The sequence below is a fragment of the Dendrobates tinctorius genome, unplaced genomic scaffold, assembly GCF_039654945.1.
Source record: "Dendrobates tinctorius isolate UK_male_01 unplaced genomic scaffold, ASM3965494v1 ptg000143l, whole genome shotgun sequence".
NCBI lineage: Eukaryota > Metazoa > Chordata > Amphibia > Anura > Dendrobatidae > Dendrobates > Dendrobates tinctorius.
The window spans coordinates 15589779-15615637 of NW_027361810.1; the positions used below are offsets into that span (position 1 = coordinate 15589779).

At 45.6% G+C, this 25859-nt stretch overlaps 1 protein-coding gene and 1 long non-coding RNA gene across 3 annotated transcripts in view; one reads left to right on the plus strand and one right to left on the minus strand.

The window, feature by feature from the left end:
* Positions 1–25859, plus strand: part of THSD7B (thrombospondin type 1 domain containing 7B) — a 501312-nt gene that overhangs the window by 198095 nt on the left and 277358 nt on the right. For both annotated transcript variants that reach the window (XM_073545559.1, XM_073545560.1), the window contains exons 6-7: positions 17482–17637; positions 17865–18065. In XM_073545559.1, the coding sequence (XP_073401660.1) occupies positions 17482–17637; positions 17865–18065 (357 nt within the window). The remainder of the gene's footprint in view (positions 1–17481; positions 17638–17864; positions 18066–25859) is intronic.
* LOC141049286 (uncharacterized) overlaps positions 1–25859 on the minus strand; it is a 135742-nt gene that overhangs the window by 54967 nt on the left and 54916 nt on the right. The window lies entirely within an intron of this gene.

Genomic DNA, 25859 nt, shown 5'->3' on the forward strand with positions numbered 1-25859 from the left:
GTAAATATTCGAGATGTGTGAGATGGAGGATAGTAAAATATCTCCCTCCACGCCACGGGAACTGTGGTTTTTGGAGAATTGCTTTAATTTGGCATTTAACAGAATCATAGTCCAGTAAGAGCGAATAATAATATGGGGCCTCGATGGTACCAGGACACCCAGAACCAAGGCAACCTAGGACAAAAGGACTCAACTTTTTCATCATCTCCTTTCCATAACCCTTGGGACATAGGGGGTCGCCCTCCCAGGGCTGAGGGGTACTCGGTACCGGGCCGGTGTCAGCGGAATGTGTCACAGCAGTGGTGACCCGGTCCGTGGCCCTGGGCGCCCAAGTATTAGGGAGATTGAATGGTGGAATGTAGCTAGTGGAATAGCTCGTGACGCCACCTGTGGTGTTCGGCAAGTGAGATGTTAGGCCGACGCTGCATGCAGATCCGCTGGGACTGATGGTATGGTGCAGCAAAGATGTAAAAGCTCCCCACAGGTGAAGCTGTAGTCCCAGGGCAGTGTAGATGTGGTTGGCACGGGGATGTAGCAGTGCCGGAAGGGTAGGAAGCAGACACAGCGGGGTGCAATTTCTGTACCTTTACTTGATAAATGCAGTCCAGGGTCCTGATTACAGATGGTACTGGAGCAGGCTAGCCTGGAAGCAGCTCAGGGATTCTCTCTCAGCAGATGGGCTGTGCAGTCTCCTTCTTAGCGCTTATTTGAGTGAAGTACTCCTAGTACTGAGTTACACTGAAGTTCCTCCTAATTCTCTTCTACTAGCACTCCTCGTATGGCAGACAGCTGTAGCCGCTATTCCTCTCTTGGCTCACTCCGTGCTTAGATGGGGGTAGGGCATTAACAGCCTTCCTACTCCTCTGGTGTCTGTTGCAGGACCATTAGTATCCGTACAACCGTGTAGACCAGGCTCCAGTTCATGCGCTCTCACTGGGAGGGAGCTCTCTTTCCTCAGCTCAACTTCCAGCTTCTCTCCACACGTCTACACACATGACCCTCCTCACACTAACTGACCACTCCGTCCTCTTGGCCCTCAGAGAGCACTCCTCCTTTCAATTCTGGTTCAGAGTCCCCCCTGCTGGCCTGGAGTGGAACTGTGTTCCATGTATAGGTTAACTGCGAGAGAGACCATTCACTGCTTCCAAGCCTGGCATTGCCCTCCCTGGAGGAAGGCAAAGCCACTGTGGCGGCCATACTCCTGGGGGCGCTACATTCCCCCCTAGTGCAAGTCAGCACTCCTGGGCTGAACAAAACATGAAAACATATAACCAATATAGTTGTACAAGATTTTGAAAAATGAAAATGTACAAAAACCACAAGTTCCAAAAATAGTCCTAAGATGACAAGTCCAAGCATCAATGTCCATGGTCCATTCCTGGGCAAATGGTGAACTATAAACAAATTGGTGACCACACAAGTCCTGTGGTTCAGTGTCCATAAAACAAGATAAAAAACTGGAAAACTTCAAAGGAAACTCTCTGGCTCCACTGCTGTGTGGCATCTGCTGCCTGATTTTCCTGATCTTCAGGATTTTCTTGAGTCACTTCTTCCTGTGCTACCAGTTGGGGAAATATCAACACTGGCACCACTATAGAATCATTTACTTTAGTCCAATTTGCAGGGAATTCTCCAAGTATGGTGCTGACCTTTTCTTCTTCTGTGGGTTGGATGTTATCTTGTTCTTCCATTCTTTCTTTCTTTCTTTTAGCTGATCAGGGCATAATTTTAAATGATCTCTTGATATTGCTGTTGATGTTTCTCCTCCATCTTTACGAATAAGGCAAACCTTGGTATTGTCAAAGTTTGAGGGTAGAATGGTATAGGGTTCAGCTTCCCATTGATCATCCAACTTATGCAGTCTTCTTTTCCTCTTGAGGACTTGTTCTCCTGGTGACAAGGGAACTGCAGGTGCATGCTGATTGTAGTGCCTTTCTTGCATTTGTCTTGCCTGAGCTAAACTCTTTTCCACACATTCTTGTACTCTTCTGTACTGTTGCTGCCTCTCTGTATCCCAGTCAGCATCTGGTGATGTTACTTCAGGTGTCAGGGCTCCCATGTCCAAATCAATAGGCAGTTTCCCAGGCCTCGCCCTCATTAGGTAGGCTGAAGAACAGTTGGTGGAATTCACAGGAATGTGGTTGTAGAGATCCACCAGATCTGGCAACTTTTCTGGCCACAGATTCCTCTCCTCCAAAGGCAAGGTCTTCAGTAGGTCAATCACTACCTGGTTCATCTTCTCACACATGCCATTGGTCTGTGGGTGATACGGTATTGTTTGGATCTTCTTACAACCATACAAGTTACAGAATTCTTGGAACACTTCTGCCTCAAAGGCGGCACCTTGATCTGTAAGCACTTGCTCAGGATGTCCATGTGGTCTACAAAAGTACTGTTGGAAGGCTCTGGCTGCTGTCCTGGCTGTTTGATCTTTGACAGACACGACTACCAGGAATCTTGAGTAGTGGTCCACAACGGTAAGAGCATAGATGTAGCCTGACCGGCTTGGAACCAGCTTCACATGGTCCAGGGCTACCAACTCAAGTGGCTGTTTGGTGATGATTGGCTGTAGAGGAGCTCTCTGGCTGTCTCGATCCTTTCTGCGCAGGTTACATTGTCCACACTCCCGGCACCACCTCTCAATGGCTTTCCTCATACCAGCCCAGTAGAACCTCTCCCGGAGCATGGCTTCCAACTTCTTCCATCCGAAGTGTCCAGCTCCATTGTGGTATGCTTCCAAGACCATTGATGCCTCTCTCTTTGGGACTATCACCTGCCAAACCAGCTCATGAGTGCGGGCATTGATACTCCTCCGACACAGCTTTCCTTCATAAATGAACAGCTGGCCTCTCTCCTTCCACAACTGCTGGGTTTCTTCAGGAGCATCTGACTCTGGGCGTGAGTCAGCTTGTGACAGTAGCTCCTTCACCAGGCGGACTGCAGGGTCACTATCCTGAGTTTCTGCCCAGTCATGATGGGGCAATGGATTTAGGGTGACTTCTTTCAAGCCAGACCGTCTGTTTCTCACTCCTTGAGCACGTTGGGCCGCAAGTGGCCGGTGGAAGGGAGGTAACTATTTCTTCAAGAGCCTCAGGGTCTTCTCCTGCATCTGGCAGATTAGGCATCCTGGACAGCGCATCAGCATTGGCATTCTTGTGCCCTGCCCGGTACTTGATGGTAAACTCATAGTTAGACAGCCGAGCCATCCAACGCTGTTCCAGTGCACCTTGTTTTGCAGTGTCCAAGTGAGTCAACGGGTTGTTGTCCGTGAAGATGGTAAACTTGGCTGAAGCTAGGTAAGGCTTGAATCTCTCAGTCACAGCCCAGACTATGATGAGGAACTCCAGCTTGAAGGAACTGTAGTTGTCTGGGTTCCTTTCGGTGGGACGAAGCTTCCTGCTGGCGTAGGAGATCACCCTTTCTTTGCCATTCTGTACCTGCGACAGTACTGCACCAAGTCCCACGTTGCTGGCATCAGTATACAACTCAAAGGGTTTGTCATAATCTGGGTAGGCCAGGACTTCATCCCCTGTGAGAGCCATCTTCAGCCGGGTGAAGGACCTCTCCAACTCCTCAGTCCATTCAAATGTGGAATTCTTCTGTTTGGCTTTCTTGGACTGCCCCACCAGAAGATTTTGCATAGGAGTGGCTATTTCAGTGAAGCCTTTGATGAACCTTCGGTAGTAGCCTACCAACCCGAGGAATTGGCGTACTTCATGGAGGTTGCTGGGCTTCGGCCAGTCCCGGATGACTGTGACTTTGTCAGGATCTGGGGCCACACCTTCTGCACTCACCACATGACCGAGGTACTGTACCTTGGGCTTCAGGAGGTGGCATTTGGAATGCTTCACCTTTAGGCCAAAATTGGACAAGGCTTCAAACACTTCAGCCAGGTGCTCCAGATGGTCTTCATAAGTTGTGGAGAAAACAATGATATCATCAAGGTACAACAGGACTGTCACAAAGTTCATGTGTCCCAGGCAGCACTCCATCAGCCGTTGAAATGTTCCTGGGGCAGTGCAGAGCCCGAATGGCATATAGTTGAACTCACATAGACCCATTGGAGAGGTAAAAGCTGTTTTCTCCTTGTCTGCCTCTGCCACGGGAACCTGCCAATACCCACTAGTGAGATCCAGGGTGGAAAAGTAGTTAGCAGTTTTAAGTGCAGCTAATGGCTCTTCAATTCTGGTTAATGGGTAGGCATCTTTATGTGTAATGCTGTTAATTTTCCTGTAATCAACACACATTCTCATGGTACCATCCTTTTTCTTTACAAAAACTATTGGAGCTGCCCAGGGGCTACAACTGTCTCTGATGACCCCTGCTTCCTTCATCTCTCTCAGCATACCTTTAGCACATTGGTATTGTGTTGGGGGTATAGGCCGGCACCTTTTTTTAATGGATGACCTCCAGTGGGGATATGATGTTGGACCCCTTTTGCCTTCCCAAAATCTAGTGAGTGTTTGCTGAATACCCGCTCATACTCCTGGGTCACTCTGTAAACCCCATTTTTCTGGTATGAAGGTGGAGTCCGTTCCCACCTGCAGTTGCTGACACCACTCATCTGGCTGCTTCACAGAGCCATTGTCATCCACCTGATCGGATGAGACCAAGGGCTCTGCTGCCTGCAAAGAGTTGTTATTAACAGTGACTAGCTTAGCAACTGTGGCGTACCGAGGTATTGTGGCCTTCTCCTCCCCACAATTCAAAAGGCGTACAGGTACTCTCCCTTTATGTACATCAACCACCCCTCTGGCTGTCATGACAGTGGGCCTGCTATCAGACTATACTGGTTCTACCAATGCCTGGTAATCCTTCCCTCTGAGGCCTATGGCTGCCCGACACCAAATCAACATTTCACATCTGGGGGGTATTGCAATTGGGAAAGCATCACTCACTCTGACACTACCAATTTCTCCGCCAGAGAGTTCTACCTGCTGTCTTTGCATCAGGGCTCTGATCTCCTTCTGCAGGACTCGTTGTTCACTGGAACCAGCAGTCTCAGCCACCTGTTGCAACAAGACAATAACCTCGGAAAGACAATTTTCAATTACATTTGTACCAAGAGTCATCATGGGATTACATTCACGTCGATCAATATCTACAACTATCAGACGTTGAGATTTCAACTCCACCCTCCCCACTTTAACAGTAATTTCTTTACATCCCACTTGTGGTAAACACTGACCATTACTGGCAACTACTGTTAGTTCATCAGTTGGGCCACGGGTGAGTTCAGAGTCAGCCCAATACCGCTTGTAGAGGATATAGTGCATAGTGGTCACCTGGGAGCCAGTGTCCAGCAAAGTGTTCATGGGGATGCCGTCAATCACCACAGGAAGGACCGGTCTCCCTCCAACATACTTGGCTCGCCAGTTCCTTGGGCCTTGTGGTCCTACTCCTGGGGGTTGGCCCTCTGCCCCAGGGGTTGCTCGTTTACAGGACAAAATCTTGCAAGATGACCTGCCTTGTAGCAGCGACGACAGATGGGACGTCCGTCCTGGTCATAGCGGTCGTTGTTCCTTCCTCGGAGTGGCGGGGTTCTCCTCCTCCGGAGCCAAGGGACATCCTCTGGACTGGAAGCAAGCTGGATCTTCTCTTTGGTGGACACCTGCAGGGACTGCACGGTTTTAGTAAGTGCAGCCATTCCCCTGGTCAACTCCTGGACCTGAAGACGCAGCTCCTCAGTTGGATCTTTATCCAGAGTCTGTGCATCCGCCTCCACAGGGATGGAAGGAAAAGATGTTTTTTCCTGATGGTGGGTGATCGCTGGGCGCCTAGGGGGCGCTGGACGGCTGTCAGTTGATTCCTGCAGGACCCGAATAGCCCTGTCCTTAAAATAAGCAAAGTCCAGATCAGGGTTTTGCAGGGTTATGACGCGCAACTGCCCTCTGTGGGTACTGGATAGGAGTCCTTCAATGAACTGCTCCTTTAACAGTTTATCTTCCTCCTTCACACTGTCAGGATCATCTTGCTTAACTGCTCGCAGTGCCTCCTGCAGGTTAAGAGCATAGTCCCTTATACTGTCCTGCGCTCTCTGCTTACTTCCAACGTATCGCATCTTGATTTCAGCTGCAGTGCGGGTGTCAAAGGTGCTTCTCAGCTTGGCTAGAATCTTTTTAACAGTCTCTTTGTCAGTGTCCTGCCAGGCTTTCACCTCTCTCTGTGCTGCACCCGTTAGCTGTCCAATAAGGATGTTCACTTTCTGGCTTTCAGACAGAGGGTATACTTTAAACAAACTGCACAGTCTCTCTTTAAATTCACTCAGGGTATGTGACTCACCCGAGTACTGCGGTAGCCAGGCCGCTCCCGGAAGGTAGGGCATAGACAGCGGCATTATGGGGACCGCTGCGGCGGGCGCAACTCCTTGCGGCGCTGAGGGGTTGGCGGCGTCCGCCGCTGCATTGCTGCTTAGCACAGACATTCCCTTCCCCCCCTAGTTAACGTTAGCCAGGGCCGGGGGCTGTGTGAGCTTACCGGCGGCCGCTTCGCAGGCCCAATGCTCCGGGCTGTAGGCCTCAGCTCCTCTCCTTCTCGCGCGCTGTGCTCTCTTCCCGTGCGGCACCTCACTTCTTCGCGCTCTGCGGCAGGCTCCGCCCATGAAGGCACGCCTCTTTTGGTTCCCGCGCGCGCCAAGCAGAGCGGCAATGGCGGCGATTGGCACCAACACAGTCTTTTACACAAACACAGTCTATGGCACACAGGACCCGGGGATACCGGGCTCCTTAATCCTGTTTGTGACGCCAAATTGGGTCGCCCTCCCAGGGCTGTGGGGTACTCGGTACAGGGCTGGTGTCAGCGGGATGTGTCTCAGCAGCGGTGACCCGGTCCGTGGCCCTGGGCACCCAAGTATTAGGGGAGATTGAATGGTGGAATATAGTTAATGGAATAGTTCATGACGCCACCTGTGGTGTTTGACAAGTGAGATGTTAAGCCGACGCTGCATGCAGATCCACTGGGACTGATGGTATAGTGCAGCAAAGATGTAAAAGCTCCCCACAGGTGAAGCTGTAGTCCCAGGGCAGTGTAGATGTGGTTGGCACGGGATGTAGCAGTGCCGGAAGGGTAAGAAGCAGACACAGACACAGCGGGGTGCAAGTTCTGTACCTTTACTTGATAAATGCAGTCCAGGGTCCTGATTACAGATGGCACTGGAGCAGGCTAGCCTGGAAGCAGCTCAGGGATTCTCTCTCAGCAGATGGGCTGTGCAGTCTCCTTCTTAGCGCTTATTTGAGTGAAGTACTCCTAGTACTGAGATACACTGAAGTTCCTCCTAATTCTCTTCTACTAGCACTCCTCGTATGGCAGACAGCTGTAGCTGCTGTTCCTCTCTTGGCTCACTCCGTGCTGTTGGGCCTCCGAGTCTTAGATGGGGGTAGGGCATTTACAGCCTCCTACTCTTCTAGTGTCTGTTGCAGGACCATTAGTATCCGTACAACCGTGAAGACCAGGCTCCAGTTCATGCGCTCTCGCTGTGAGGGAGCTCTCTTTCCTCAGCTCAACTTCCAGCTTCTCTCCACACGTCTACACACATGACCCTCCTCACACTAACTGACCACTCCGTCCTCTTGGCCCTCAGAGAGCACTCCTCCCTTCAATTCCGGTTCAGAGTCCCTCCTGCTGGCCTGGAGTGGAACTGTGTTCCATGTATAGGTTACCTGCGAGAGAGACCCTTCACTGCTTCCAAGCCTGGCATTACCCTCCCTGGAGGAAGGCAAAGCCACTGTGGGGGCCATACTCCTGGGGGCGCCACATTAGCGCCCTAAGGATGTCTGCACACAACGTTTTTAACAGATGGGCAAAAAGGATGACGTTTTCAAGCTGGAAATGATAGCGTTTTTTAAATTTTTTTAAGTATCTTTTTGCATGTTTTGGGGAATTTCCTTAAAATTCCACTACTAGGACAACCCCTTCTTAAACTAAATGTTTGGCCCCCATAAAATAAAAAACCTATACTCACCTCCCGTGCTGGCGCTGTTCCAGCGATGTCGGCAGTCGCGGTTCCGGAGCTCTCATGTGGTGTTGTGACTTGTGAACCTGGCGTCCAATCAGCACTGGCATTACTGTCCCCGCCTTCATACGGATTGAACATGAAGAGGAAGCCAGAGATCAGCAGTAGTCCGGACCTCCTCTTTATCGTCAATCTGTATGAACTAAGGCGGAGACAGTGACACCAGCGCTGACTGGGTGCCGGGCATCAATTGTCACAGCATCGCTCAAGAGCTCCGGGACTGCGAGTGCTGACAGCGGGGGAACGGCGCCGCCACTGGAGGTGAGTATAGACTTTTATTTTATCGAGGAAAAACGTTTAGTTCAAGAAGGGGTCGTCTTCGTAGTGGACAACCCCTATTATTATTATTATTATTATTATTATTAATAAGTAGTTTCTAAACTTTCCATTATTATTATTATTATTATTATTAATAAACAGTTTCTACACTTTTTTTTTTAATTTTCTTAAGTGTTTTTTTAGTCAATTGGTGTGAGTTTTTTTTTTTTAGTCTATTAAGCAATTAATAAAATGCACATGTTTTCTTAGGCAAAAACCCATAAAAACTGCTCTGAAAGACGCCCATCCAAGCAGGAAAAGGCCGGAAGAATGGATCGCTCACAGTGTCAGACGGGTCTGCCATCAGTAACCAACTTCAGTCCCCCACTTTTCAGATACAAGCAAATGTGACATTACCTGCAATCACAAATTTATATAACAATGAACTGGGTAGACTGGGAAATAAATAAGATACCGCCTTTGTCTGTACATAGTGATTCAAGTATATAGTGCTAAGGACTGCTCATATAAGAGGGTGTTGGCCCAATACTGCACAGGGGCCCGCCAGAGGATTCTCCTGTTCTTCTGTGGGCCAGTCCAAGCCTGATCGCTCATTTCTTTTAACTGCTTGTTGTTTTTGGAAATCTGAAGCAGTTAAAAGAGGCTCAAAAGCCTGAACATATGACAAACAAGTTGTTTTTTCCATATAAATGAAGAGGAAGATGTGTTATTTCTGAGTGCTTTTTTTAAGGTGTTTTTCGGAGTAGACCCACTCCAAAGAAACCTATAAAAAGCCTATCATGTGTAGGGTGCGTTCACACTGATTTATTTGCTGAGTTTTCAGAGCAGACACTCTCCGACTCTCCGATCACATCTCGTGGCCTTTGAATTCCAATAGTTTTTTTTAAAATTTCTGCTTCAACAATTTAAAAAAAGAGAATAATCAGTGTGAACACACCCCTTGGTACGTTGCCACAGGCCATCTTACAGCGGATTGTACATTTTTCTGAATTGCATGTGGATAAACCGCTGGGCATTACAGCAGTACCAGTGTGTGAGGGAGACTTTGAGACGCCACAAAGAAAACCCGGAGCATATATTGATCGACACTGAAGATTTGTAATCTGGAGCTAGTGAATGCATGTGGTGGCTATCATCCCTCTGCCTTTGTGGCACCCCTGAGGCTCAGTCACCACAGAGGTACTGCACCTCCTCCTGAGGTGTGGTATCCCACCATCCAGGTAAGGTGGAGACTCCTGACCACGCTCCAACACCTGCACCCCACACCACAAAGTAGTGTAGCAAAGCACCCATTGGTGGCCCCCTGCTTGGATCACGAAACGTGCTGGGAAGTGGGTGGAGTTAGTTTACATTACAAGGAGCGGGAAGAGTTTAGGAAGGGAGGTCAGTTGGTTAGAGAGTTGGAGAGAAGAAGATCCCGGGAGAGAGGGATAACTGGATGGAGGTGCTGCGGCAGATCCCGGTGATCTAGGTCTGCTGGCACGGGAAAGGAAGAGAGAGAGCAACATAGACTGAAAGCCTGATTCTCCATAAGAAAGAAAGACTAGTATGGAACGTGAGGAGTAAAAGGGAACAGAGGACGTGGGTTAGAAGAGAACCCTTCCTAGAAGTTCCAAGCGCAAGGCCGGGGCCCGGTCCCCGAGGTTGTGTGGATACTAATGGTCCTGCAGCAGACACCGGAGGAATAGAAGTACAGACCACTTTAATCCCACACAAGACTTGGGGGCACAACAGCAACTGGATAATGAGCCGGGAATTAGTAGCAAGGAGTACCCGAAGCAGGCTACAGCTGTCTGCCGTACAAGTAGAGTTCATAAGAACATCGGACAGGAGGAACTCCAGTGTAACTCAGTACTAGGAGTACTTCATTTAAAGGCGCTATAAGAGGAGGCGTTCAGAAAGGCACATGTTGGCGGAGTTTTGGAAAGGAGTATACCATCTGGCCAGGAGGTTGACTGAGTCCCTGACCCGGAGGACACGGCACGGAGGCAGGCACCTGTTTGTACAACAGACTGTGAGTAAAACTTTGGAACTACAGGCCCTGGTGTCCTCCACTTATTCCTGCGCCAACCTGCCCAGCACTGCTACATCCCTTGCGCCTGACACTACACCATCTACGTGTCACATCATTTACTCTGCCCTGGGACTACAGCCCTGCCTGTGGAGGGCTATAACATCACTGCTGCACCACACCATCTGTCCCAGAGGATCTGTCTGCAGCGTCGGCTTACATCTTCATTGCCGAACACCACAGGTGGCGTCACGACTTACACATTGATACTGAACATTTACAATGGGCGCCCAGGGCCACGGGCCAGGTTCCAGCTACCGTGACATCTCCCCTTTGAGGACCATCGGGCCCCGTACCAAGTACCCCACTGCCCTGGGTGTGAGGGCGTCCCACCTTCCGTTTCCCCAGTATGGTCTCCTTATGTTCCACGGCTATTCAAAAAAAAGGCTGCAATAACTCGTGTGATCTCTGCAGAAGTGGACTGGAGACAAGTCTGTCCTGTCTGATGGCGCTGATCTGGGAAGGAAAGCTTCTGTTCAGTCTAAAACAGTGTGGAAGGACAAAGCTCCCCAATTAAAATTATAAGAACTGTTTCCGACAACGTGGAGGGGTGAGAAGAACTGAGGGGTAAAACAAAAGGGTCGATTTGTCAAAGCTTTCATGCCACAAAAGCTAAATTATTTGTTTGTTTTCCTGCACATTCAACTTTGATGTGATCCGTGGTCATAAATCAGCTGAAAGGAGCTCAGAGAACACAGATAAAAGAGTTTCAAACTCTTCCATCACAGTCATAGGCCACTGATTGATGGATTCTCAGTTAATTCGTTCTAAAGCCAGGGATAGTCTGTGCAACACAAGAAGCAAATGGTGCAAATTTTTGAAGAAAACCTAATTGCTAATTTTTTTTTTAGTCCCAATTGCATGCATTTAAGTAACAAAAAAGTCCTTTTTTCAACCTTTTAACAAGCTGAGCCTGCAACTTTCCCGGCAGATGATAGCTGTGTTAATTAGCCATCATCTGCCTATAACAGCCGCGGGTGGAGCAGAGCTGTTAATGTGACAAATGCCACTGGTAATCTGAGACAGTGCCATTGATAGCACACTGGCAAGAGGGCGCACACTTCTAACTGCTCCGCAGCGCTCCCGCATTGTGATCGCGAGGTGCTGATCGGTTTCCATGACAATCAGGGATCTGCTGAAGATTCTCATGCCTGACATCATGGTACTCTTGTGAGGGCTAGCCCATGGCTGTTTTCACTATATACACCAGTACTATGGTATTGCTATGTACGGCACAAACGACCGGATGATCACACATTTAAGTCCCCTAAGGGAGCTAACAAATACAGCGAAAAGTAAAAAAAAGAAATAAAAAAAAATCTGAAATAAAAAGAAAATAAAAGTTCAAATCACTCCCCTTTCCCCCCCTCCCCCATTAAAAATTAAGAAATTAAAAAACTCACCCCGTAAAAAAAAAGTTGTCTAAGCTATGTGGATGGAAAAATTAAAAAATTATGACTCTTGGAATAAGGGGAGGAAAAGAACGATAGCACAAAAATGAAAAATCGCTTATATTATGGGGTTAAGGGAACCATATCAGAAGGTAAGAAAGGTTGAAGACTGCGGACAACACAGAAGAAGCACAGTAGAATGATAATAGCCTATGTTCCAATAGATAGGGAAGATTTCTTTTTTTTTTCTGGAGTGCTCCTTTTAAGAAACGATTATATTTAATATATGCAGCGATAATGAGCTTTATACATATATTAAATATAGATAGAAGATAATTGGTCAGAGTTTCAGCTACCGATTCCTTATTCCAGCTCAACGTACATTTATCGGTAATTATGAGAACTTTGAGTCACGTTAATGGTTTTACTTGGATCGGCGTCGGACCATTTAGATACATCTGGGCTGTTATCATCTCAATTTTACAAGTATGTAATTACTCCCGATGCCGGAAGCGTATGCGCCTATTATTACTAATTCTGCATGTGCTCAGTCTTCGAAGCATCTAGAAGTATTTTTAAGTAGTTTTTCAGTTTTGCTCTTTTGTCTGAGACCCAAGCGGCAATGAGTCCCAGCGTGTTGTGCTGCCGTACGATAATATCCTGCGAAATTATATCAATTAGAGAGAAATTTCCTATCAGCTCCCTTGGGGCCCTTTCTGGTATTATTATGTAATTGCTATATAGGGATAATCCAGTAATAAGGTTTTTTTTTTTGCATGAACTGTCCAGACGCTTTTGCTGGTGGCTGCAGAATTTCTTATGTGGTTGTATTAATGAAGGGAGAAAGTTCACTCAAAGTTTTAATAACTAGAAGGCAAGTTGCTGCTGCCCTGATATAACCTATTAGTACGGCTCCTTCCCCTCTTGGAAAGCTTATATCGCCCAGACGGCATAGGACGGATTGTCATATCATACGGTTATTAATCAATTAAACAATATAGTAATTATGGCACTTCTGTGGATGGGGCCCAAGTAGGATCTTATTCCATACAAAACTTGGAGAAAACTTGGCACTCGGGTAAAAGATGAAACAAGGTAATTGTATTGTGCATAGGCGATCTAAAATGAAGAAGACGATTCGGTCATACAGTGACCTTCATCAGTTAGACTGCACATAAGGAACAAAAAACAGATATATATATATATATATATATATATATATATATATATATATATACATACATACACACACACACACAGCGTCGGACTGGAGCACCTCGGGCCCACCAGAGAAAATAATTCTTTGGGACCACTATGTAACGGTGTGGTAAAATGTGCTAATATCAGGGTATAATATAAGGTAGTACACGTCTTAATTATGTAGCAGGGGTTGGGGTAGCCCCCTCATAGAATATAAAGTACCATCCTATCATTGCCTCTTCCCCCACCACCACCATTGTCCTTTCCACCACAACTATTATTGCCTTCTCCCCCACCACCCCATCACTGCTCTCTCCATCACCCACATCATTGCCAATCTCCAATACACACACAGTACAACACCACTCTCTCATTCACACTCACACACACAAAGCACCGCACCACATACACACACAGACACGCACGCAGACAGACACACACAGCACCACTCACCTCTCCGCATGTTCCCCGCAGCACATCCCGGCAGCATTTTCGCCGATGGCAGCTTCCTCTCTGAAACAGCTGCGCACTGAATGATGACGTCATCAAGCTGCACTGTGTCAGACAGGAAGCGCCGGGCAGGAAGCAGGACAGCATTGGATCCCTGCAGCTCCACTCCACTGCCAAGCTGCAGGGATCGCTCCCTACCCACCGATTGCCCTCGGGGCCCGGATGCAGTGCACCAGCTTTACATGCGAGCAGTGTTAGCCTCTGCATGCAGCTAACACTGCCCCCTATTAAAGTGAAATGAACATTCATTCCTCTCCACGCCCGTGGGGGCATGGGGAAGTGTGAATATTCATTTCTCATTAGCAGCGGGGACAGGCTCCTGTCTCCAGCTGCTGCTCCGCTGGCATCGGGCGGGCCCCCCTAACTCAGGGGCCCCATAGCAGCTGGGTGTGCTGCCATTAGCGACATGCCACTGGCTGGGGGCCCCTGGAGCAGTGGGGGCCCTAGGCCTGGGCCCACCGGAGAATCCTCCGGTTTTCCAGTGGGCCAGTCCGACCCTGTATATACATCAATCAACCGAAATGAAAATAAACTATAGAAATGGGATAATGCAACAAATCTCCAATCTACTAAGGAAGCAGAAAAATAATGTGCCCAAACAGAGTGAAAGGGGAAGACCAGAATGATACATATGAGGGAGTAGCAAAGAATGAATGGCGAAAAAATGAGATATGAAAAACAGGAAACCATTTTTTTTTCTCTTTTTTTCCCTTTCATTTTTGTCTGACCTTCTGGTACCTGATGTTGGCTATTCCCCTGACTTTTCTTAGTCACCTGATATTTTTTTTTTTTTACAGTTTTTGACACCTCAATTATTACACTTGTCCTTTTTACCACTCTTTTACTCTTTTGGAGGAGAGAAGGTTTTTCCACCATTGTAGAAGAGGATTCTTTACTGTTAGGCAGTCAATTCCAGAATCTCACTGCCCTGAGGAGGTGGTGATGGCAAACTCAGTCGAAGGGTTCAAGAGAGGCCTGGATGTCTTCCTGGAGCGTAACAATATTGTATCTTACAGTAACTAGGTTCTTTAGAAGGATGTAGATCTGGGGATTTATTCTGACGGAATATAGGCTGAACTAGATGGATGAATGTCTTTTTTCGGTCTTGCTAACTACGTTACTATTCCTCGCTCAAAATTGCCATCAGATACTTCATGAGTGCAACCCGGGGGCCCTAAATTCATATTTCTTTTTGATTCTCCTTTGGCTGACCTTCTGGTACCTTATCTTTGCTCTTCCCCTGACTTTGCCTGATAAACAAATTTTTTTCCCGTTTTCAACACCCTAACTATTGCACTTCTCTTTTGACCACTCCTCTATCAAACTAGCTATTAGCTACTTTGTGGATGCAACACAGAGGGCCCTGATGTAACTTCTGACCTCTGTATAGGAGTTGAAGGGTGAAGGCCAGGGTACCTCGGGAACCCACTAAGCGGATTTACATGTGCCAGGTCTGTCAAAGGTTCCAATTTTTAACTGATGGCCCTAGACAGACCCATACAGGAAATACCTTTGTGCTCTAGTAAGCAACGTAAAAACTGCAGGATTTGGGAATTTTTGAATTTCTCAAGATTTATAAAATAAAATTGACTTCCAATTCCCTGGCGTCCGATCACCTGGCTCAGTTGACTGTTCCTCCTAATTGCATCAACTCTTTTTATTTCATGTCAGTTGTGATTTTCCTATTGCAGGAAGTTTATAGTAATTGCCCAGGATGGTTCAGTTTAGAAAGTTTAGAAAGAAAATCAGCCCTGGAGTCGAGCGTGGCTGATTAGGATAGATAAATGTTGCAGATATGGTGAATGTCAAGTTGTTGCTGCATTTTCAGAGCTTCAGATGGATGAATAAATGGTTGCAAAGTCCCAATCCTCAGCCCTGTTGTTTGTAGAGAACGTCTCTTCTTATCAAGACAAAGCTTCACTTGCCGCGTGGAGAGAAATGAGAAGTTCCCCGGCTCAGATGTGGTTTTTATCTTACAGAAAATGCACTGAACGGAGTCTAAGCAATTTTATGTTTTCTTATGAGCGCCAACCAACCACGCTTTTATTATCTGGATAGAAGATGGATAATATCTTCTTAGCAAAATGTTTTTTTGACTCTGATTTTTGATCCTTTACATTCAAAAATTAGACCAAGTATGAAAATTGATAAAATATAGAGAATCTCACTGCTGACTGCACTGCAGCAGCCGCCTGTCTGGAAGAATAGCAAAGACTATGTTCACAAATATGTAGATTGATATGTACTCAAAATGGAAAATATACTATAAGGGTTTACAAAAATAAATACCGCTATGGGCAATGGCATACCTTGAAACTCATGGGCCCTAATGTAAAATCAATAACGAGGCCCCCAATTATTGCAAATCTTTAACAGTATTGGTCTTTTTATAAGGGCCAAAGGGACCTTTTTTGGGACCCCTTAGGCTCCAGGGCTTAGGTGGGATTGTATCTCCTGCACCTATTGTAGTTACGCCCCTGTCTATAGACAATATTATAACCAGCATCATTTGCAAATAGGAAAGGAAACGGGGTCTCAAGTGCCACCGACTGGAAGTAGCAATCCTAGAGGTCAACATTGACACTTTAAAGAGCCAAACCAGAATCTCAGTATGCTTTCAGCTGTTTTGGAGTTCTTGCCCCTCTTCAGAAAAGCAAGTCACATGGTGCGGTTTTTTTAAAGGGTCAATATTAACGTGTAGGATTGCTGCTTCCAATAGATGGCGCTAGAGACTCTGTCCTATTTGCTAGAGATGAATGAATTGATTTTGCTCCAAATTTTGCTTGAATCCATATTTTAGGGGATTTGATTTGTGCAAATTCTGAGGGCATAGATATAAAAAAAACAAGAAACTCACGTACAACCTCCCCTCCCTTACACGTCCCACAGACGCCGCTCCTCTTCCTTCTTCTTGTCCCTCTGTGTTTCTGGTGACAGCGCTGATGACTAGTAGAGATGCCGGCACATGACGCACATCAATGTAGAGAAGCCAGATGTAGGAAGGAAGAGAAGTGGTGGTACAGATACGCAGAGGTCCGAAGAGTGGGGGCAATAGTTTGGTTTTATCCCCAGCCGTCAGAATTTGTTCAAATAGAATCCCCCAAAATTTGGATTGAGGAACATTTGTCGCAAATTTGTTTTTTTTTTAGAATCCGTTCACTCATCTCTAATTGAATGGACAGCTTTTTGATTGCCATCAATCGGAAGCAGCAATCATGTAAGTCTATATAGAGCCTTTTAAGGCCTCTCAACATATAATTTGCCCTTCCAGAGAGGTGCAAGAACCCCGAAATAGAGGTTTGTTTTTTTTATAATCCCTTCCTAGCAGATTCGATTTGCACTAAACTTATTCGATGCAAAATTGAATCTCACCACTGAATGGAGAAGATCTGAGAAAAACGATTTTTGGGAGATTTGCTTATCTATTATTTGCATATCATATTTCCCAGGAAGCATTGCATGGCCTATATGGCCTCCAATGCCAAATAGGCAGTTTCTTTATGGAGGAACTTCATCCCATAAATCAGCATTAGGACTCAATTCTCTGTCCAGAATTGTATGATCCTGAGAACAGGAACATTTTAGCGGTGGATGCTCTTATGTGGCCGATGAAATGAATGTGCATTATTGGCAGCAAATGCTTATCAGGAGTGGAGGCACCTGCCACGAGAAGTGGTGAGTTCTCCTTCAATGGAAGTCTTCAAACAGAGGCTGGACAGACATCTGACTGGGATGATTTAGCGAATCCTGCTTTGAGCAGGGGGGTTGGACCAGATGGCCCAGGAGGTCCCTTCCAACTCTATGATTCTATGATTCTAGGTGCCGGAAGGCTTCTCATCCACACAGCGTTATAAAGGACTGACCATTTATCAAAATTTCCCACCAAGGTTTAGGATCTTATGCCTCTGAATGGTGGAGACAAAAGCTCTGTTGCATGTAAACCCTTGTAAATACCAATGACGTGAACCCGGAATGGTTTCTATATTTTAAGTGTCACAATTTTGTCTCGTCTTGCTTAGTCTTCAGACCCGCGGAGCTGGAATTTTGTGAGAAGCCGGCACCATCGACTGTTCAACTGTGCAACGTCCCCTGTCCATCAGATTGCTTGCTGACTCCGTGGACGGAATGGGGGCCATGTAGACATGAAAATTGTCTGGAGCCTCATGGGAGAAAAGGTTTGTTATAATTTTTTTCCCTGTTAAAAAAAAATATATATATATAAATATTTTAAAAAGTATTGATTTGTGTCTGCAAGAAACGGTAAAAAAGCCCACGAATGGTCATAAATCTGAACAACAGCCCATAAGTGGAACATTTTGATACATGTATCTATATAATTTTCAAAAATAAATTTGATACAATGTATTTATTAATTAGATGAGAAAAAACTTTTTTTCCCCAGGTTTTAAATTCAGAAGAAGACAAGTTGTGGCAGAGCCCAAAACAGCGGCTGGAAACTGTCCCCATCTAGTAGAATCAGTCCCATGCGAGGACCCCGTGTGCCATCGGTGGGCGGTATCAGGACAATTACACTGCGTGCCCGAAAATGGAGAATGTGGACATGGAAAATACGACATAAACACAACGTGCCGAGGGGAGAATGGTGAGTATCGGGGTCATTATCATTCTCTGGTTTGTGATGTCTGTGTAATTGAAGGTGATCGTCATCAATTGTGGAGATCCGGCTGAAAAAAATGTTTTCAGACCCGGACAACCTTTTAAGTGTCTTCACCTGTCAACTTTCATAAGTAAGGGTTGCATTAGCTTGTGGGTATAGTAATGTTTCTGTTCACTGTCAGCGTGTAGACATCTGGAAAATGGTGAAAAATACAAAGGATATTAGAATTTTGGAACTTTTCAATATATGATGAATAAGGGTCATTCACATTACAGCATGTTGCATTTCGGCGCACACGGCGCACCGTCAAAAGTGCGCAGAACGCTACTTTCACACTGGCAGCGCATGATCTGCGCACCCTATGCTAAAGATAGGGTGCGCCGAACGCATGCGTGCAAATGCGAAAGTAGGCGGTGATCCCGGATGGGGCGGGCAGGGAGCCGGATCGGGGCGGGGCTTACCGACGCAGTGCGCAGCGTTGTTTCAACGCGAATGTGAAACCAGCTTTAGCGATTTCCACATGCAATCAGCATTCAGGTTTACACAGCACAGATTGTGGAAAATCTGCAGAAAATGGTGATCTGGTCACATTACTCGCTGCCTGATAATTCTGCACAGTGTGCACAGGACGTCCAAAGTTACACCATCTAGTGCACCAAAAATAGCTTGTTAGTGCCAAGGGCAGACATCCCGTTCCTGGCGCTGTGGGATAACATAAGGTTAATCCTGTCCCCTACATTTCCATCCCCAGAGCGCTGGTACAGAACAGATTTTGATTAACGATTGTCCTGGGAATCAGCGCGTTGCTTATTATCGTGGCAGGGGTTACTGATATATGTAATAAAAAAGAATTACTTTCAGCCGGCTGCTAGGACGCCTGTCCCCATATATATTGTGGTTTATGTCTAACTCCGCTCGGTGCATGAAATCAGGACTTTTACACTTTCCACAACACTATGAATATATTTTCATTCCGCAACTTTGAAAAAAAGTTTGATGCATGTGGAGATGTGATAAATCACGATATAAGATTACAGATAAGAGATCCAGTTTAGATAATTATTTACCAAACCCCCTGATTTCACCACAGTCGGCCATTGAATATCTATGAGGATGTCCCGACTCGAAAGAAATGAGGATCGGGCATCTTGCATTTCAACATGCCTGATCATTTGAGCAAAAAATTGCCACCAGAAATGTCTGGGGATGGATTATTCCCCTCTCCCCATTGGGAATGCGTGCAGCACTGAGCATGCATGTATACAGGGAAGTAGGAAGGAATAGTTGTCAGCTGTCGCCTAATGATATCCAGATCACTGGGTGTTTCCAGCAATCAGCTCAGATGTGTTCAATTTCCCTGCAGCAGCTCCACAGGGCAAATTAAGCATTACACTGCCCTCATGTAAAGCTATGGTCTCTCATCTCAATACCCGGCAGCAGTACCAGAGCGTCTAGCTCGGACCAGAGCGTCTAGCAGCATACAAATACATGCAGCCACACACTCCGGTCCTGAGTGCCAGCGGCAGTGCCGGGTATTGAGACGCGAGATTCGTGTGAGTTTCTCGTAAATGTGACCCCTGCCTTAAAGGAAGTCTGTCACCCCCAAAACCCAAATTTAAATTGGACAACCCTTTTTGAATCTCTATGTTTCCCCCCAGTAAAATAATAATACCTAAACTCACCTCTGGTGCCGACGCAGTTCTAGCAGCGTCGATTCTCCCGGGGATTGCATGACATTGCTATGTTACACCATCCCTGGGGACAGTCAGCATTGGCTTCACTCTCCTATGGACATAGTTGACATATGGAGCAAATGTGAGGTGCTTCTGCCCTATCACTTCCTCCTGATGTCTTTATTTTTCCAGAGGGGAGAGTGAATCCAGCGCTGATTGGCCCCTGGGATAAAAATGTCACACAATCCCTGTGAGAGCCAGAGCAGGCACCTGAGGTGAGCATAAGTGTTTTATTGGGGAGAAACATAGGAATTTGGAAGGGTCTGTCTGGGTAGTGGACAACCTCTTTAATTAACATTGCTCGCTTGCTCAGGGTGAGCTCTGCCTGAACTTCAAATTCCACGCTGCGTGCACACTTACTGACAAAGCTGAACCAGTGGGTATACACACACATCCTCCTCTCATGTCTTCTGTGGTCATCACAACACTGATCCACAAAAGTGCATTGAGCTAGTGGCTCCAGTTAACAGGAGAGAAGGATGTGTGCATGCCTGCTTGATTAGCTCCTACAGGGTCAGTGTGCATGCCCAGGGCATAGTCTTCAATCTAGGCAATTTTTGCCCTGTTAGTGTCAATCAACATGAGGGGAGAGGTAGAATGGTGCACTGAGAACTTGACCAAGCCAAGGCTGAGCTGAGCACTCTCATTTGCTTAATAGATCAAGATTGTTTTCTTGAAAATCATTAAAAAAAAACAAGTCTGCAGTGATAATTTTAGCAGGGCTAGGTCCCCTACAGTGACTTGCAAAAGTATTCACCCCCTTGCCTTTTTTTTTTTTTTTTTTTTTTTTTTTTACCTATGTTGTGACACTACAACCGGTGTTTAAATAACTTTGTAATCCAATTTGTGTATGATGCATCAGTGCTAAATAGTGTAAGTTGGTGAAGTGAAGGGAGAAAAATATAGGCAGAAATTAAAATTTATAGGATGAAATAACCAAAAAATGGCATGTGCATATGTATTCACCCCTTTTGGGGTAACCTAACCTATCCCTGTGTGGCAGAGCCAAAAGTTTTACCATAACCAGGTTCCCAGCATCATGTTCCCACATGCTTTATGCATCCATTAGCCCTCTGTGTCTGTACTGTTACACACTTAACATTATGGCTGGTCCATACAATCAGGGTAACTGTTACCACCCACCTTTCGTGTCTCCCTCTTTCCTCATAGACTGTAAGCTTGCGAGCAGGGCCCTCACTCCTCTTGGTATTTGTTATAATCTACTGTATGTGATTATTGTTGTGCTGTAATGTCTATTGTCTGTACAAATCCCCTCTGAAATGTAAAGTGCTGCGGAATATGTCGGCGCTATAAAAATAAAATTTATTATTATTATTATTTTGTGATGAAGCCCCTAAAATCTCTGGTGCAAGCAATTCTCTTCATAAGTCACATGCTTAGTGACAGGATATCCACCTATGTGCAATCTGTCACATGTCTGTCAGTATATTCACTTTACCTTTTCTGAAAGGCCACCGAGGCTGCAATGCACGCCATTAACAATAGGCACCACTAACCACATACCATGAAGACCAAGGCGATCTCCAAACAACACCATGAAGGCCAGGGAGATCCCCAAACAACCCCATGAATACCAAAGAGATCTCCAAACAACCCTATGAAGACCAAGGAGATCTCCAAACACCGTGAAGACCAAGGAGATCTCCAAACAAACCCATGAAGACCACGGAGATCTCCAAACAACCCCATGAAGACCAAGGAGATCTCCAAACAACCCCATGAAGACCAAGGAGATCTCCAAACAACCCCATGAAGACCAAGGAGATCTCCAAACAACCCCATGAAGACCAAGGAGATCTCCAAACAACCCCATGAAGACCAAGGAGATCTCCAAACAACCCCATGAAGACCAAGGAGATCTGAAAACAACACCATGAAGATCAAGAAGACCTCCAAACAAGTCAGGGACAAGGTTGTTGAGAATATCTCCCAATCTCGGATGATCCCCCAAAGCACCACCAAATCTATTATCATCAAATGGAAAGCACATGGTTTCAAAACAAACCTGCCAAGAGAGGCCGCCCACCAAAACTCTCAACCTGAGAAAGGGGAGCATTAATCAGAGAAGCAGCACAAAGACCAAAGGTAATCCTGAAGGAGCTGCAGAGTTCCCCAGCTGAGATTGGAGTATCTGTCCATATGACCACAATAAGCCGTACACTCCATAGAGGTGGCCTTTATGGAAAGTGGGCAGAAAAAAAGTCTTTACTTACACAAAACAATTGTAAGACTTGTTTTGAGTTTGCCAAAAGACATGTGTGAGAATCCCCAAATGTATAGAGGAAGGTACTGTGGTTAGATGAGATCAAAATTGAACTTTTTGGCCACCAAAGTAAACGCTATGTCTGGTGCTAAACCAACACAGCTCATCACTCCAAGAACACTGTCCCCAAAGTGAAACATGGTGGTGGCAGCATTATGCTGTGGGGATGTTTTTCATCAGGAAGGACAGGGAAAATGGTCTGAGGTAAGGGTAAGACGGAAGGTGTGAAATACAGGGATATTCTTGAGCAAAACCTGTTTATCAGTGATCTGACATGTGGACGGAGGTTCACCTTCCAACAAGACAATGACCCAAAGCATACTGCTAAAGCAACACTTGAGTGGTTTAAGGGGAAGCGTGTAAATGTCAAAGTCCAGACCTTACTCCAATTGAGAATCTGTGGTCAGACTTGAAGATTGCTGTTCACCAGAGGAAACATCTAGCTTGAAGGAGCTGGATTAGTTTTATCTTGAGGAATGGGCAAAAATCCCAGTGGCAAAATGTGGAAAGCTCATACAGACATATCCAAAGCGACTTGCAGATGTAATGACAGCAAAAGTAGGCGCTACTAAGTGCTGACTTTACGGGTGTGAATAGTTCTGCACACTGAAGTTTACGGTTATTTTGTCCTATTTGTTGGCTGCTTCACAATAAAAAGAAAACCAAATGTTCACAGTTGAAGACAAGTTCTTTACATGATCATACAAACCTTCAAAAAAATAAAAATAAAAAAACAGCGAAATTCCAGGTGTTGAGGCAGCAGAACACAAAAATAGCCAAAGAGGGTGAATACGTTCGCAAGCCAATATATATGACTATCTGATTAGTATAAATTGGGTTTTGGGGATGACAGACTCCTTAATTATTCTCATGTCTCAACATTACTGGTAAAGTTATTATAGGTAAGAATGGTACAGGGACTGTCATCTAAAAAAAGGACTTGCCAAAGACTCGTTAGACAGTGAAAAAGGGGCAGGCATTCTGATGCTGCACATTATCGACCTCTCCGAGCAAGCAATGTATATGTCAAACTCTATTGATAGATCAATCTTAATTATGGTACCATAGCATAAGTCTGACCTGATTTAGTCTGGAACATTCTATATATGAGGACCATCATTTTTTGGCAGCATTTTTTTATAGTGCCACAAAGACCACCATGGGGAATGGAGAGTTCCAGGAACTTCAAGTTTTATGCTTCTTTTCTAAAATTTTAATGCAATCTTTAAAAGAATTATGAGTAAAGTAACACTCAGAGCAAAGGAACATCCAAGAACCATTAGGATACATCTATGTATTTACGTCTCGCTACGTCGGATGAATTTCAAGCTCCTCTAAAATGCATGTCATTAGTGTTTGAGGACAAGTCAAAACCAAGGCAAGCTGCAGGCAGGAAAAAAGTATCATGTCCATAGAGGATCCCTAAATGTGGCGCAGAATTAAATATTCATTAGCCATTGTGTTGTGCGTATAATGGTCTCCACTAATGTCCATATATTGTTTAAGACATGTCTTTGTAGATGTGTTTGAGTGACTTTCTGAATATTTTGTTTATTTTTATTGGCTTATATAGCACCATTAATTCTGCAGCACTTTACAGACATCGTCATCATGTGCCTCATTGGGGCTCTCAGTCTACATTCTCTATCAGTATGACTTTTGAGTGCTGGAGGAAACCCAGGCAAAAACACACAAACTCCTTGCAGATGTTACTCTAGGTGGGATCTGAGCCCAAGACCCCAGCGCTGCAAGGCTGCAGTGCTAACTACTGAGCCACCATAAATAAAGGGGAATGTAGAAAAAGGTGAAGTTGAATATTGGAGCCAATTGATTTTTTATTTTCTATCCTTTTTTATTGTGGATTTTCAGCTTCATAAAAGTTAAGATCTTGGTACAGAAAGAAACACAGAGGCTTGAGCCATGAATTTGCTGCTTCTCCTGGCCACAGATCCAGATTAGTGATGAGCGAGTATGCTCGTTGCTCGGGTGTCCTCCGAGTATTTTGGAGTGCTCGGAGATTTAGTTTTCGTCGTCTCAGCTGCATGATTTGCGACTTGTAGACAGGCTGAATACATGTGTGAATTCCATAACAAACAGGCATTCCACACATGTATTCAAGATGTCTAGCAGCCTCAAATCATGCAGCTTAGACGACGAAAACTAAATCTCCGAGCACGCCAAAATACTCGGAGGACACCCAAGCATGCTCAGGAAAACCCAAGCAACGAGTGTACTCGCTCATCACTAAACCAGATCTAGACAATTTAAATTTGCTCAGGACCACAAAATGTATAATTAATCCTTAGTATAGACCATCAATATCAGATCCGTGAAGGTCCAAGATATGCACCGGCATTATTCAACTCATTGGAGGGGCCGCAATGATCCCATTCATTGTTTGCTAGGTGCAGCTCCAGAATTTATGTACTTGCTGTATCTGGTTTTGGAGCTCGGCCCCATTCCCTTGGCTGCCAAAGTTTCCTGCTGTCAAGACCCTCTGCAACCTTGCGCCTTGAGATGCACATTCACAGGGACAGCAAGGGGTATGGCTTGGGCTTTGAAGAGTCTTGGAGGGGTTTGAAAGAGTCTTAGAAAGGAACAGAATAGGCAAGGCTTAAAAAAGGGGAATGTCATTCTAGTCGTGCCATTTGTGCACCACAATCATTGTCTCAGAAGGGCAGCCCCCCAAAAAATTGGCAAGTATCAACTATGCTTTGCAAACAATGAAGGAATGTGGAGCCTACCTGATATAATGACCTGTCCATTAACAAACCTTAACTTTGTAGTTTCTGAGATCTTCTTTCATGCAAAGCTCCTTGGGATAAGTGTGCCGATTAGGTCTCCTCTCTATGGGTGGCCGTACAATGTAAGTAATGCATTAAATTTCAATTACATTTTAGGGTTGAGATGGCAGTCTCCCTATAATGGGGTCTTATGGAATCCAGGTTTTGTAGGAATAATAGGAACACAATTATGGATATGCAAAACCGTTCTTAGATCTTGGTGCAGCGGCTACCAGTTTCTCAGCTTGGGCACGGAGTGGGTGAATATATATATATTTACCTGGTTCCTTAGACCCCTCCGAGCTCATAAAAAATTCTCATCATGTGCAAACTTAATTCATATTCTGGACATACATAATAATGACTGGTGTTTGTCGCCTTTCACCTCAGAAATGACAAGATCTCAGACAGCAGTGCCTCCGCCACATGAGGATTCTCCAGCTCCTTGTGACTCATTTTCCTGAAATACATACTAGATGATGCTGCAGACGTAAGAGAAAAATCTGGATTAAATAACAATATATGACAATCCACCGCTGTTCAAGAGGGTCAGAAAAAGGGTCCAGCTGAGCCGCTATTATCATTACTAACTAGATTGTGTGTGGAGATTGGATAAATGCGATTTTCGAGTATATCCGGCTAATGTGCAGCTGGCTGGTCAGATCCAAAGAACTGAAACGCTCATGAAATGACAGCATTTTATCTGAATAAAGCCGGCATGTGATGCCACAGAAGGAAACTGATTGAAACTTGTTTGTGATGTCACAATAACTGAAGCATCAACCTTAGAGGCCTTCTGACTGTATAGGGGCTCCAGCATCTACTGCAAATATGTAACAGTGGGGAGCAAGTCATAGATCTCCTCATTTATGGCTCTGCAGAAAATTCCTCACCAGATGAGTCAGTATGCTGCACATTCATTCATGTTTTACCCAGATCAATGATTTGCGGATGCAGCACTGCATTATCTGCCTGGCAG